The sequence below is a fragment of the Macaca thibetana genome, chromosome 3, assembly GCF_024542745.1.
Source record: "Macaca thibetana thibetana isolate TM-01 chromosome 3, ASM2454274v1, whole genome shotgun sequence".
Classification (NCBI taxonomy): Eukaryota; Metazoa; Chordata; class Mammalia; order Primates; family Cercopithecidae; genus Macaca; species Macaca thibetana.
In genome coordinates this window covers 175,922,107-175,937,674 of record NC_065580.1, presented here as the reverse complement: position 1 = coordinate 175,937,674, position 15,568 = coordinate 175,922,107, and the positions used below count along the sequence as shown (strand labels likewise).

General features: G+C 34.1%; 2 protein-coding genes across 5 annotated transcripts in view; one reads left to right on the top strand and one right to left on the bottom strand.

Moving 5' to 3' along the window:
• LOC126949611 (ATP synthase subunit f, mitochondrial-like) overlaps positions 1–15,568 on the bottom strand; it is a 739,455-nt gene that overhangs the window by 379,043 nt on the left and 344,844 nt on the right. The window lies entirely within an intron of this gene.
• Positions 1–15,568, top strand: part of NCAM2 (neural cell adhesion molecule 2) — a 566,845-nt gene that overhangs the window by 308,001 nt on the left and 243,276 nt on the right. For all 4 annotated transcript variants that reach the window (XM_050782162.1, XM_050782165.1, XM_050782164.1 and 1 more), the window contains exon 5: positions 3,238–3,375. In XM_050782162.1, coding sequence (XP_050638119.1) covers positions 3,238–3,375 — 138 coding nt within the window. The remainder of the gene's footprint in view (positions 1–3,237; positions 3,376–15,568) is intronic.

Sequence of the window (15,568 nt, the reverse complement as noted above, 5' to 3'; positions counted from 1 at the left end):
TTGCTGAGAGAGAAGAAGACTTAAATAATGATGAACAGAGAAGTGATGAGACGTGGAGTCTGATTGGGTGTTCAGACTCAGAGAGATGAAGATATCAAGAATGACTCATGGAATTTGCCTTCCCCGGAGTTCCATCACTTATGGAATATTCCTTTGGCAACTAGTTCCATGTAAAGGCATGTGAAGACAGAACTGTCAAATGCCAGATGATAAATTTCAGGTGGAGATACTGAGCTAAATTTTAGATATACTGATATCGAGGTACTTAAATTCCTCCTAAGTATGTATATCTAGTAGACTGTTAAAAATGCTATGGAACTCACAGGAATGATCTGATCTGAAGAAAAATGGTGAGTCCTTAAGATACAGATGGTGATTGAAGCCATGTGGATAGATGAGACAAATCATTGAGTGGGCAGCTAATAAGGAAAAAACAGGACTTAGAAATAACTAAGTTATTACAGGTGTGGTGGCTCACACCTGTAATCCCAGCACTCTGGGAGGCCGAGGGTGGATCATGAGGTCAGGCGATCGAGACCATCCTGGCTAACATGGTGAAACACCGTCTCTACCAAAAATACAAAAAAAAAAAAAATTAGCTGGGTGTGGTGGCCGGCACTGTAGTCCCAGCTACTTGGGAGGCTGAGGCAGGAGAATGGCGTGAACCCGGGAGGTGGAGCTTGCAGTGAACCGAGATCACACCACTGCATTCCAGCCTGGGCAACAAAGCAAGACTCTGTCTCAAAAAAAAAAAAAAAAGAGAGAGAGAGAAATAACTAAGTTAAGGAAACAAAGCAGATACTTTATTGGTTATTATCTGATTACACTTATTTTCTTACTTTGATAATGAAAATTGGGTTACTGTATAACTGAGAAAAACACTCTAAAATAAAATTTCAAATAAAATAGTTATTTGTGACTGATTAAAGCTATGCTTTCTTCAAATGTTTTCTGGAAACACCTATTATGGGCTTTGTTTTGATGATAGTTTACTAACAATATCGAATTCATGGGCCTCACAAACACATTTGAAATCTGACATGCAATTTTCACATAGTTTTCTGTGTGGAAAATATTTTACATATATAAACATATATATAGTATGTATTTCAATTTAGCAGGTAATTAATGTTGTCCTAAAGTTTTAAGTTTTCATTCAGTAGAAATAATGCATTAAAATGGCCATTGCAAACTCAAATTTTTCAATGAAAAAAATGCTGATATATTCCCATAAAATATGTATTATGTGATTCTAATTATTGCTCCTTAATGTAAAGCACTGCCTCTCTGATTAAAACAATATTTCTCCTTACTATTCATATTTTTCCTAATTCACATTAAATATCAGTAAAAATCATTATAGGTGAAGGATGATAGGTATTTTAGCAAGTTAGAAAATGCAGTAATACAATGATCTAAGTATGATAATGTTCCTCTTCATTTTAAATTTTATTTATAATTGCCTCTCTTCTAAATTTCTGGCCACACACTTGACGAGAGGATTTTTAATTGACTTTGAAACTTTATGACATTTCAGGAGTTTTGAGTTATTTCAGGACCACTTATGAGTTATCCTCTAACCTTTCTTGTGGATTGGTTTTCTTTCTCCCCGGTCTTTCTTTTGATGAGGGCATTTCATGTTTATGCTTTAATTTACTAGGGGAAAGAATCTGAACAAACATTTTTTGTCTCTCTTCTTAGGTTCAACCTAAGGAAAAAGTGAACATTATGGAAAAGTTTACACCTCATGGGCTGCAAGTCATGTGGCCATAGCATTAGAACACTATTTTCACTTTGGGGGAGCCTCTGAATCTGTGCATTTCCACCCCTGATTAGTTATCTCTTAAACAAAAAGCAACCACATGCTTGTCGGTTTAATGAGTATCTATGCCCTGATGGCTCTTCTATTTGTTATTTCTAGCCCAAACTTCTCCCCTCTCAGTAAGGAACTACTATGACAAATTCAGCCCCAAATCAGAGTGGCCTACTACCCTAGCAGTTTATGACTGACTCCCCTAGCAGTTTATGGCTCGTGCAAAGTCCAATTGGTGGCAGAGGTAGAGGAAGGATCCTACCATATCCCTTCCTTGATCAGGCTGATGGAGACTCTGCCTTTTTCACACGTGGCTTCAGTGGTTTTCCCAACCTCATTATCAAGCCAATAGAGAGGGATAAAAGCAGTAAACATTGGAACTGGCCCAAAGAGTAAACAATCGACTGTAGATATGTTAAAGGCTGGGTACCTTAAAATATCAGCTTTCTACCTGATCAAAAAGCTAAAGGGATAGAAGCGGCGTGTTTCTTATTCATCAAAGTGTCTTATATACAGTATCCAGCAAACAGATAATAGTCAATGAGATCTATGGATGTGTTAATTAAGGAAATTTAAGATATTGCCCATACAAAGAGTTTCAAAATTGGACTATATGTAAAAGCATTCTTTGAATGGTAAGGTGAGAGAAGGTTTTAGCATGGCAGCAAGATTGTGATGCTTATAAAATCAGGGCAGACACAAAAAATAATGCCAGGCTGAGATGCTGCTTAGGCGTCACAGATTACTGTAGCGGATTACTTTACACGATCCGTGAATGCAGGCTGTATACCAGCTTATTTATATATATATGCATGTGTGCATACACACACACACAAATGGAATCTTGAAATAAAATAACAAAATATAATCGATTTGCTCCTTTACAGATTATCTTGTTAGCCAAAAAAACACTTAAATAAATTTGAGATATAATCATTTTGTGTCCTTTATATGACTCAAATATTATTATATCATTTAGTTGCCTCAACAGAGACGCAAAATTTTTAATTATTGTATAAAGAAGGATGTTGAATAAATTTTCTAGCCCTTTTCAACCCATGTTGCCACATATTTGCAGTCAAAAGTTTGCACATCTGTGATACCTAATCTCTCTGCATTGTTCTTTTGTGTATCATTTCTGCATCCAAAGTACCAAGGGGAAATAATAGCCTGACCATTTTAAGTGGATATAAAGTCTTGAATGTATTTTATTTTTTTTTTAGAAAAAAAAAAAGGTGTAACAAAGCAGTGTAGAGTGGAAACATTGAAGTCATGAAATTACATTTTACTTTCAAATTTGAATTTGCTGATGAAAAGCTTGATAGTGTCAGACAGTGCCATATTTTAACTATTAACAATTTAGAGCACTCTGAACTTAGCCTTCAATTACTGATACCATTTTCTCCCCTTTGCTTTCTTTCCAGATCGGTTCGCTATGTTAGCAAACAATAACCTGCAGATTCTCAACATCAATAAAAGCGATGAAGGTATATACAGATGTGAAGGAAGAGTGGAGGCCAGGGGAGAAATTGACTTCCGTGATATCATTGTTATTGTTAATGGTAAGCAGTAAATAATTTGTACATGTTTTATGGTTTCATTTTAGCAATGCTTTTTACTAAATGGCAACCATGTGAACTCAAAATACAAGTTTTATCTAATAAAGCTCTTCAATACCAGGAAGCAATCTTTCCATCTTTATTATGGCATCTGTAACATTGTATTACAGCCTCAAGGCAGGATCCATGACTTATTTTACATTGTCATTCTTATAACCGTTTTCAAATAGGCCATATGTGAGTAATTGCCTTTTGCTGGAATTGTAGTTGTTGAAAGAATATCAAATAAACATAGTACAGTATCATACTAAATGTCACTTTTAAATTACATGAAGTTTTTGTTGCTTAAATTTACGTGTTTTACACTATTTACATTTTTCTCAAATTTAAAAATTAAATTTTTATGGTTTTATTTAGAAGTATTAATGGACATTATTGACTGGTTTTATGAAATCTCTTGCTCCAAAGTGGCTTCTCCTATATAGTTCTTGCCTGTGTTAACATGACATTCTATGCAGCTGGAAAATATGTTAGACAGTTATCTTGGATGTCTCCTGTACTAGCCCATTTTCGCACTGCTGTAAAGAATACTCGAGACTGAGTAATTTATAAAGAAAGGAGATTTAATTGACTCACAGTTCCAAATGAATGGGGAGGCCTCAAGACACTTACAATCATGGCGGAAGGCAGAGGAGAAGCAAAGGCACGTCTTAACATGACAGCAGGCAAGAGTGTGTGAGAAAGAGTGAGGAAATGCCACACTTAAAGCCATCAGCTCCCATGAGAACTCCCTCACTGTCGCAAGAACAGCTTGGGGAAAACTGCCTCCACGATCCAGTCACCTCCCACCAGTTCCCTCCCTTGGATACCTGGGAACTATTAGTACAACATGGGATGAGATTTTGTTGAAGACACAGAGATTTTGTTGAACCATATCATCTCCATTTTATCAATCTAATCTGTTATCAAGACATATCCATTGTATATTTTAACATCTCTTAAATATACTTTATTTTCTCTAACATCTTGTTTTCCATGAGAGTGCTGATCTAATTTTTTTTTTCTTGAATTCATACAACTTGGTTTCTCTGCACTTCATCTCACAATTCCACCTTTCTCTCCACCAATACTTTCAACTGTCATAATTCTTCATTGCTTCTCACTACTGTCAAGACAAAATCAAAATGACTTTTCATGGCATAAAAAACCCATTATGATCCACCCCTTCCCTAAGCATTCTGCCATTAGATGTCAGTCACAGGGAAACTAGGTCTTTAGAGGAGATCTAGCATTTTTGAATGGCCTTTTTAGAAGTACAGAGTCTAATATTTTTTTATTAAGGGTGCCATAATGAGAGGAGTAGTTAACCTTCAGTGCGAGAGGAAGATTTCAGTGCATAAAGGATAGGTTTAAATAGGGAGGTGTCTGTATCTATACCTTCATCTAGATCTATATGTAACTCTTTTTTTCTCTTTATTATATACAATAAACAAGGGTAGTATATAGTGGCTATTTAGTTTGTTAATTATCAAATTGTCTACCATACTTTGTATCCAAAAAGATTTATGGTGAAATACGTAAGTGTATTTTATCATGAGCAGTCTTTGTGTTAAGTGCGTACTTATGAAAAAGGGAATTATAATAAAAATTAATATATGTAAAATTCTTTAAAATTGGTAAGCTTATGGGAAACAGTATATAAGTATTTCCTATTATAGTTATATATACATATAATTACACTAAAATATTAATTCAAGTTTGACATTAAAATGAAATTTATACAGTAGGCATAGTAACCCTTTGATATTCATTCTGCTATTGTAGTTTCTACTTTAATATGTGGTTGGTGCAAAAGTACTTGCGGTGTTTATCATTACTTTTAATGGCAGAAACTGTACTTATTTTTGCACCAACCTAATATTTTCTTTAATATATTTATAGCATGTAGTAATCTATTTCCCTACTAGAATATCTGTGTTTGTGTACTTATGATTACATTCATTTTAAAGGAATCATTATTCAGGTATGAATATTCTTTTAATAAAATGTCAATCTTCATGTCCATCATGGTCTGCATTTAAACTGGAATATTTGGTTTTATATTTCTGTACTTATTTATTTCAGGATTTATAAAGAGACAAATATAGGAATATGTTTTTATGTGCCATTCTGATCAATCATGCAAATAATTCCTGTTTTGTCTGTATAGTTTGACCCTCCCAAAAGCAAATTCTTCTTCTCTGTCTCCCACTTTCCTCTAACAGAATCAACCATAGATTCTAATGTGACTTTCTTTGCTTGGACATTGATGATGAGTCTCATTTTTTCCCTTTAGGATCACAAACTCTAATAGCTTAAAAGTCCTGGTATCTCTTTTATTTTAAATAAGTGTTCATAAAATCAGGTATCAATTGATTTTTGTTCTGGAGGATGCAGTTGGACACTGCCGAGAGAATGCATTGACTAATGCTATCAGACGACTGTGCTTTTCTCTCACATTTTGCCTTAACTTAAGCCAGAAAAATCATTTTACTTCAGTCTTATTGACTTTCACCCTGCTTACTGGCTCCTTTTAAATCTTGAGTTTTTTTTTTTAAAGTTTTCCCTTATTATGCCTCTTTTATAAAACTCCTTAATGATGTTTCAGTGAAAATTTTGAGGCTGCAAAAACTAATACCAATAAAATAAAAGCACTACTTTTATTCATATTATTTGATCTTTAATTACAGACTCTGACTACTGCCGTATTCTCTTCCTCTCACTTTACATTCCCAGTCCTCTCACTTAATTGCTACTAATTTTTATCTTTACCAATTTGACCTTTATTCTGGTCCTCTTTCATTCATCCTCTTCCACCTCAAGTATACCAAAGTCCCACCCAAATGCCCCAGTCAAGTGTTTTTCCATATGCAACGTTTCCTTGTCAAATCTTGGCCTTTGTAGGAGGACCTGCCCTTTATTCTATGTTTTGTTCTTTGCAAACTTTTCCATCACATTTCTATCATACCAATTCATACTCTTTTGCTTCAATAATTAGTTGAAAGATATCCTTGCTGGCTTCCTTTGTAGTACCAGCAATAATAAATGTTTAGGATCTTATTACTTATTTTATTTTTGTCTTACCTCCCTCTATGACTTTCTTAATTTATTTTTGAATGCCTGGGTATTGTTTTTCACAAATATTCTTCCCCTTCGTTGAAGAAGGTTATACATCAGTGCCTTTGATGTGGGAAGTATGGCGCCTCCAATGGAAGGATTATGCCTTGTCACCCAGTTGATCATGTGACTTGCTCTAGCCAATGGCATAGAAGCAAGCAAAATACACACCATGACTGAAATCAAACTTTAAGAAAACATCACATATTTTCTCTTAATTCTCTTGTTTTTTCTTTCTGCCATGAAAATAGCATGACCCAAATAGGGACTTCCCTTCATTCTGGGCACCTTGATGGAGATGGGAGGAGCAGAGTCACAGATGATCTGCCGGTGCAGGCAACATAACATGAGTACATAAAACATGTTTTTAAGCACTGAGATTTTTAAAGTTATTATCATACACACACACACACACACACATACAGACAAATGCAAAACCAGTGCTTTTGTCTGTTTTGTTTCTCTCTCTCTGTGTGTGTCTTTAAACATTAAATTTAAGCACCATCTGACCAAGGTGTACCTTTGAAATTACCTAGGTGTCCCTTTTCACCTTCCCTGATAGTGATCATTTATGACGATTTTTATCACCTTATTGAAATACTGGAAATTTAGCTGAAGGGTTTTTACTGTCATTTCAAAATTATTTTATATTTATTTCATACATTTATTCAACAGGTATATACAAAGTGCTGGCTATATGTTTTACACGATATTGTGCTTGGACTACTAATATTCCTAACACAGCATCATTTCCCTTGAGACACTTAGAGTTTTATCTCAACAACTTAAAAGAATCAACTTTACTAAAGTCCTTTATTGTTTATGGGGTAGCTGGATTCAAAAGCATTTAACAAATGCAGTTTTACTAGATATTCACAGACTATGGACACCCAATGAGAATGGACACCCAATGCAGCTGAGGACAGGAGAGTTCCCTGGTATTAAAGATAAATATAATTAAGGAAAACTGTTATTTCAGAGAACAGAGCAAGAATATGTTGCAGACAGAAAGACCAACACTTGTAAAACAAACAAGAGCATAAGATGTGAAAAAATCCAAGCACCTAACTGTGATTGAAATATACTGTTTTTAACAGGAATAAGAGTAATGGTGTGTTGGTTGGTTTGGAGATTAGGTGGAGGTGCAGCTGAAAAGCAGGTAGCAGTCAGTCATGGAGGACCATCAATGCTTTCTTAAAAACCTGATTTGTGGGACAAAGAAGAGCTGCCATTGAGAAGCAAGTAATCCAGAGAGCAAGGGGATTGACACAAGGATATTGGCAGGGAGAAAAAGTGAGTTCATGTGAGAGATAATTGGGGCCTTTACTAAAGGACAGGAAATGAAGAGGAAGGCCTACAATAACACTAGATTTATAGCAAAATCATCATGTTATACCTGTATCACAGAGATAAGAGGAAACAAGGGTATTTTTAAGACTTCTAGTGTGGTTTTTAGGGCTTCTGGTTGTCAAATGCAAGCAGAAATGACCAATAGAGTGTGCACAAAAATAAGTGTGCTGAATTTAGAGATTATGAGGTTGCAAGAGACATTATGGTAAATGATATTTCTTAAGTAGCTTGGGTCAAATTCAGATTACAAGGACTTGAAGTATAAAGGTACACATATATTTTTTAAAGGATGAAAGCTAAAAAAAAAATAAAACCTCAGGTTTTTGGACTTAGCTATTAAATGGGGAACATCCCAAAGCTGAGCTATAGGATATTGTTGGGGTTTTAGGACAATATTAAGGAATATTACTTTAAACATAAGGAGAATATGTTTTATATTGAGCCTGGAGGAAATGAGTTAAAAAAATGAGTGAGGATGTACCTAAATTCATAGGTAGATTTGGTCAATAATTTGAGGGAAATCCTGCTACATGACTTCAATATTCTGTTTTCAGTTAGCTGGTTTCCCTCACCAAACAAACATTGATATATTCTTGATAGTCATAAAAAATGTATACGTGCTTATATTAAACTTTTTATTGGATCTTCAGGTAAGCTCTCCAACCTGCCTAAAACCTTTCTGTTCGTGAACCTCCCAGTAAATGCTTTCCTCGTGTCATCATACCTTCTTTCACTCTGACATACTATGTGAAATCTTTCAAAAACAGATGAACAGAGACATTGACTGAATTGGCTGGCTGCCTTTTCCATGAATTCATTCACTCTTTTAACTAGATAATTGTGCTATACTTGTAAACACACATGCCCACTTACACATCACGGATACACTCTTCTGAAAGAGGATCAGTATTGTCTCTCTTACTTTAACCCACGTATATTCTCCCACCATCTGATTCCTAGGCCTTAGTTAAATAATACACACTGTACTACTCAAAAACAAATGCTCATATAGATGAAAGACCTGGAAATAACTTTTAAATTTAAAATATAGTCAGTAGAGTGTTCATATGTAAAATGCTCTTCCAATGTATAGTGATTTATTATTTCCTGAATATTTTGTAAATTTGTGAAGAGTGATTCACTAACTGCAGGTTCAAATTTGGGGTAATGGAAGCAGGAACAATTGAGATTGGATAAAAAACACCTAGTAATGCAACTGGAAAGCAATTGTTTCTTTAGTCGGTCTTTGAACAGTAAAATCAACAGTGGGTGATAATGGCCAGAGATGTCTGTACAAATGAGTGTCTGAATGTGTAGTGCACTTTGTCATGTCAGTAACCCCCAGGCAGTGATTTTTGTATTCCTACCTGTTTCTTGCAATTTCTTAAAGTCACGAAAATGAGGAAAAATACTTTTTTCTTTACAATAAATGAAAAGTTAAGTCAAAATTTTCTCTTTAAGTAGTATGCAGTGTTTTATAATGTAAAGCACATACAAGTATGAAAGAGTGAATTTGTCTCTTGTAGATGAATCATGTAATTGAATCAACCATGCAGAGAGCTATTTTAAGTCAGTTTAATGAGTGCAAATTATGAGGGAATTTGTAATTTGTAACAATGTTATATAATATACAATATATAATTTACCCAAATCAGTAAATATTTACCGAAACCAGAGTATTTTCTAATTTTATTAAATTTCAAGAATAGGCAGTCTTGGAATACAAAAAAGAAAGGTATGTCTTTTTCTCCTTATCTGTTATATAACTATCATTTCAGAAATTTTTAGTTTATAGAAACTAGAGAAATGATAAATAGAAGATAGATAGATATAAGATAGATATAAGATAGATAGATAGATAGATAGATAGATAGATAGATAGATAGATAGATATAACCTGCACTGATCTAGGCACATCTTTCTTTGCTTTTCTCTTCCACATAAGTAATTTATGTAAGTATTTAATATAGTTCATTACTTTTACTTAAGTCTCTATTTCTCTTCTACCCAGATTTTCTAAGTACACTTAGTGGCATAACATCACATTTGAAAGGCTGTAGAAAAGCATGTATTCATTTTTCACCGTTGTACTTTTAATCTCTGATTAAAAATATGGCAGAATTTTCTCATTGTTTGAATCGGATTCCCATTCTGAATTTATCTGTTTCAAGTGTAACATCTTCTGCTTGTCAATTAGGGATTGATCTTTGTATTTTGTTCTCTAAAACTTATATATAAGTTGTGGTTTCACAAATGATAGGATTCACTTCTGTACTCATCAAATAAATTGTAGAGAATTTTTAGGATTTCATAGAATCAATAAGTAAAATAAAAGTCACCATCAAGGGACAATCTGCCATTGTGGAGATGAATGGCATTCAGGAAAATTAATATCTAAATAACTTTGGAGAGACATTCATGGGTCCTGTTCCTCAAAATGTGCTGCACTAAAGGATAACCTACGAAACCACATCAGTATTTTATTCACATTGAAGTTCACGTATGATCAGTATCACCACTATCTCTTGCCTTTTTTTTTTTTTTTTTTGCTTGTGTCATATCCTATGGCTTTTAATAAAAGCATAGGTATTCAGAGAATGTCTGTTTCTAATGGTGAAAGTAATTAAGCAGAGAGAATTCAACTCACATTACATAAAAATGAAATAACCACTCAGTTATAAGTAAAACTAGTTCCATGTGCTACATCATCTTTTTAAGCATAGTTTGTTTTTGTTTTTATGCAGATATGCTTAATTTCTCTAGGATGAGATTGCACAATCTCCGTCTAAAATATGATTCTCTCTTTCTCTCTCTCTTCCTCCCTCCTTCCCTCCGTCTCTTTTTAGCCAGCCTCTCTTTTTGCTATTTGTCTTATAAAACTTAGTCCAAGCACCATTTCTAGAACTAGAAAGCAATTCTAAATATGATCTGCCTTATTGCAAGATTTCTCCCCATGAGATCTCATAGTACTAGGTCCACTCTGTAAACTTTTTCAAAGCTAAAGTATTTGAAAGGATTCAGCAGACTTCACAAAATACAGTTGTTCCTCGGTATCTGTGGGAAGTTGGTTCTAGGACCAACATCCATGGGATACCAAATCCACGAATGCTCAAATTCCTTTATGTAAAAAGACATAGTATTTGCATATAGCCTACACACATTCTTCCCATATACTTTAAATCAACTCTAGATTAGTTGTAATACTTAATACAATGTAAATGCTGTGCAAATAGTGTTACACTGTATTTTTTAAAAATTGTATTATTTTTATTGCTGTATTGGTATTTTAAATGACTTTTTAAAAATATGTTTGATCCCTGCTTCATTGAATCCTCAGATGCAGACTGGGGAAACAGAGGGCTGATGGTATAGTCATGTAAATGTCCTATTCTTTAAAAAAGGATATGGTGCAACCGGAGAGAAAGAATGCAAAGTGTCAGGCCTTTGAGAGACAATCCCCTGTGGCACAAGATTTCCAAGGGCCCTGTTTGCAAACAAGATGATGTGTATGTTCACCTTGAACCACAAAAATGTGAATGAGGCACCTCAAAGAGACTCCCAGGTAGAGGCCTTTAAGTAATTTAGCCAAGCTTCCCAAATTGTTTAGGTCAAGCGCAAACTATCAGTGCAGAAAATGACTTTGGAGGTTGCCGGGAAACTTTCTGGTCCATCATAAATTCCAATGTCCTTACCTTAGCCAAAAGTCATCCACATATCTTTGGAGATATTGATAGAACTTTTCCAGCTGAGCCAGAAACCAACTCTATTCCAACAGCCTCTTTAACAGTGTACCTATCACACTGACTTGAAATTATCCATTTATGTGTGACATTATCTCACAGATAACACCATTAATCCTTCAAGGAAAAAGGTGATATTTTATAACCTTAAGGTATACCTTAGAGATTTGCATATAAGAGGTGGTCCATAACTTCTGGAAATATTTCTTTAATTTTTAATTATTTTGTGCAAATATGTGATTATCTCAATCACGAAGATATTTTATTTCATAACTATTACTACTTAGTTTTTTTCTCTATCCCTTTAGATTAAATAATCCAAGTTATTTAGTATTATCTTGAGGACATTTCCTCCTTAAACTACCAATCTAGTAATGCACTTCCAGATATCTTGCATGTATTTTAACAGTTTGTCGTGTACAATAAGCTGCATAGATTTAAAATGTCAACATATATTTATTAATGTATATATATAGAGATATGTGTGTTTGTGTGTCTGAAAAATAATCACCACAGATAGTGAATATATCTTCTTTCGAGAAGTATTTGTTCATGTCCTTTGCCTATTTTTTTAAATGGGATTATTTGTTTTTTGCTTGATGATCTCTTTAAGTTCTTTAGAGACTCTAGATATTAGATCTTTGTTGGAGGCATACTTTGTGAATATTTCCTCCCATTCTTTAAATTGTCTGTTTATTCTATTGATCACTTCTTTTGCTGTGTAAGAGCTCTTTAGTTTATTTGGGTCCAACTTAGTCAATTTTTATTTTGTTGCAGTTGTTTCTGGGGACTCAGCCAAAAATTATTTGCGAAATTAGATGTCTAGAAGGGTATTTCTTAGGTTTTCTTTTAGGATTTGTATATTTTGGGGTCTTTTATTTAAGTCTTTAATCCATCTTGAGTTAATTTTTATATCTGATGAAGGGTAAGGGTCCAGTTTCAATCTTCTGCATATGACCAGCCAGTTATCCTAGCACTATTTATTGAATAGGGAGTTCTTTCCCCATTGCTTGTTTTTGTTGGCCTTGTTGAAGCTGAAATGATTCTAAGTGTATGATTTTTCTATTGTGTTCCATTGAAGTATGTGTCTGATTTTTTTGTACCAGTACCACGTTGTTTTGGTTATGCTTATTATCACTAATCATTAGGTAAATGCAAATCAAAACCACAATGAGATACCATCTCACACCACTCAGAAGGCTATTATTAAAAAGTCAAAAAACTATAGATGTTGAAGGCTGCAGAGAACTGTTGTTGGAAAAGTAACTGTTGTTGGAAAAGTAAGTCAGTTCAGCCACTGTGGAAAGCAATTTGGAGACTTCTTAAGAAACTTAAAACAGATATACTATTCAACCCAGCAATCTCTTTACTGGGTATATACCCAAAGGAATACAGATCATTTTACCAAAAAGAAATACAGACTTGTATGTTCATCACTGCAATATTCACAATAGTACACACATGGAATCAACCTAGATTCCCATCAAGATTGGATTGGATAAATAAAATGTGTTACATATGCACCATGGAATACTGTGAAGCTATAAAAAGAATGAGATCATGTTCTTTGCAGCAACATGGATGAAGCTGGAGACTATAATCATAAGTGATCTAGTACACGAACAGAAAACCAAATACCACATATTTTCACTTACAAGTCAGAGCTAATCCTTGAACACACATGAACCTCCACATGGTAACCACAGACACTGCAGAATACTAGAGCAGGGAGGCAGAAAGGGAGGTGTGGCCTGAAAAACAACCTTTTGGGTTCTATGCTCACTGCTTGGTTGTAATACGCCCATGTGACAAACCTGCACATGTACCCCTGTATCTAAAGTTGAAAATGAAAAAAGAATATAAAGCTTTAAAAAGGAGTAAGAAATGGAAATGAAAACATAATAAACTTTATGAAATGCTGGAAAAGATAGTGAGTATTATGAATATATCCGTTATCCATAGTAATTTCTAAAAATGTTATATAACCATGCAATATGTATTATCTTTTAAGTGGATTCTTACCCTTTTTTCATTCAAAAATTATTTTGAGATTCATTTTTGTTATCCCATGCCATACTATGTCATCCCATTTCATTGCTATTAATATTCAATTTTAAGAATATTTCACAGTTTTCTTACCCATTCACCAAAATGGCTTTTGGGAAGTTTCAGGGTTTTGGCTTATAAATATATACACATTTATATATTAGTCTCGGTATGGGCATATGTTTTCATTTCTCTTGTTTAAATACCTGTGAGAGGTAATGGCTGGATCACATGCTAAGTGTATGTTTGTCACCTTTAAAAAACATTTCCTGAAAGTTTTCCACGGTGATTGTACTATTTTACCTTCCCCAAAGCAGTATACGGGTATTTCACTTGCTCCACATCCTCACCAAAATTTCACGTGCTCAGGACTTTATGTTTAGACATCCTAATACGTGTTTAGTGGTTGCACGTTGTGGATTTAATTTGCATTTCCCTAATGCCTCAGGATGTTGAATGTCTTCTCATACACAACTCAGCATTGATCATTTTTGGTAAAATGTCTTTTCAAATATTTAACCTAGTTTTAACTGGGCTGTTTTCTAATCATTTAGTTTACTGAATTCTTTATGTATTTTGAATGTAATTCGCTTATCAAATATGTGATTTAGAAATATTTTTATCCAATCTGTGGCTTGTCTTTCTGTTTATTCAACCACTTCCTTTCAATCGGTGAAAGATGTTGATGAGGTTGAATTTTTATTTTTTATATGAATCGTGCTTATTGTTTCAAATCTACAAATGTATTGTGTAAAACAAATACATTAATACTAAGATTTCTCCAATTCCTCTTTCTGGAATTTTTGTAGTTTTTGGTAAGTTTAGGTTTACGAGAATTTTTTTTTAATTTCTTATGCTATTGTGACAAATTGGCGAAAGGTTTTGTTTGGTTAGTTGTATTTTTTTGGCATGCGAATGTCCAATTTTTCATCATGGGCTAAAAAGACCATACTTTACCAACGTAATTGCCTTTTCATTATTTAAAATATAATATATGTGTTTTAGGGAATCTATTCTCCTCCATTGATCTATTTATTTGTCCCTTTGCACCAACAAAAGCTGTTATGATAAGTTGGGATAATGTATTATAAGTCCTCCAACTTTGTTCTTTTCACAGTAGTTTTAATATAGAATAAAATACTCTAGGTTCTGTTCTCTTCCATGTTAATTTTAGAATCAAGCTTTCAATTTTTACACATACAAATGCACTAACACACACATACACACCCATTACCATAACTTTGATTAGAATTGTGTTGAAGCTATAGATCACTTTGAGGAGAATTGTCTTCTTGACATTATTGATCCTTCTGTTCCAGAAACACAGAAAATCTCTGTATATTCAGGTTTTCTTTAATTTCTCTCAGCAGTGTTCTTAAGTGTTTTTTATACAGTCCTAACTCGTCTTTTGTCAGATGTATCTCTAATTATTCTATATATTTTGATGCTATTGTAAACCACATTTTCTTTTAATTGTTAATTGTAACATCATATGTAAAGATAATGTATTCTGAAATGTTACTAAATGCATTTATTTTAGTAGCTCATAATTAGTTTATAGTTCCACAGTATTCTCTACATAAATAATAATATCACTGTGGGCCAGGTGCAGTGGCTCACGCCTGTAATCCCAGCACTTTGGGAGGCCAAGGCCGGTGGATCACCTGAGGTCTGGAGTTCAAGACCAGCCTGGCCAACATGGTGAAATCCCATCTCTATTAAAAATACAAAAATTAGCTGAGCGTGGTGGCAGGCACCTGTAATCCCAGATACTTGGGAGGCTGAGGCATGAGAATCGCTTGAACACAGGAGGCGGAGGTTGCAGTGAGCCAAGATTATGCCAATGCACTCCAGCCAGGGCGAAAGAGCAGGACTTTGTCTCAAATAATAATAATAATAATAAT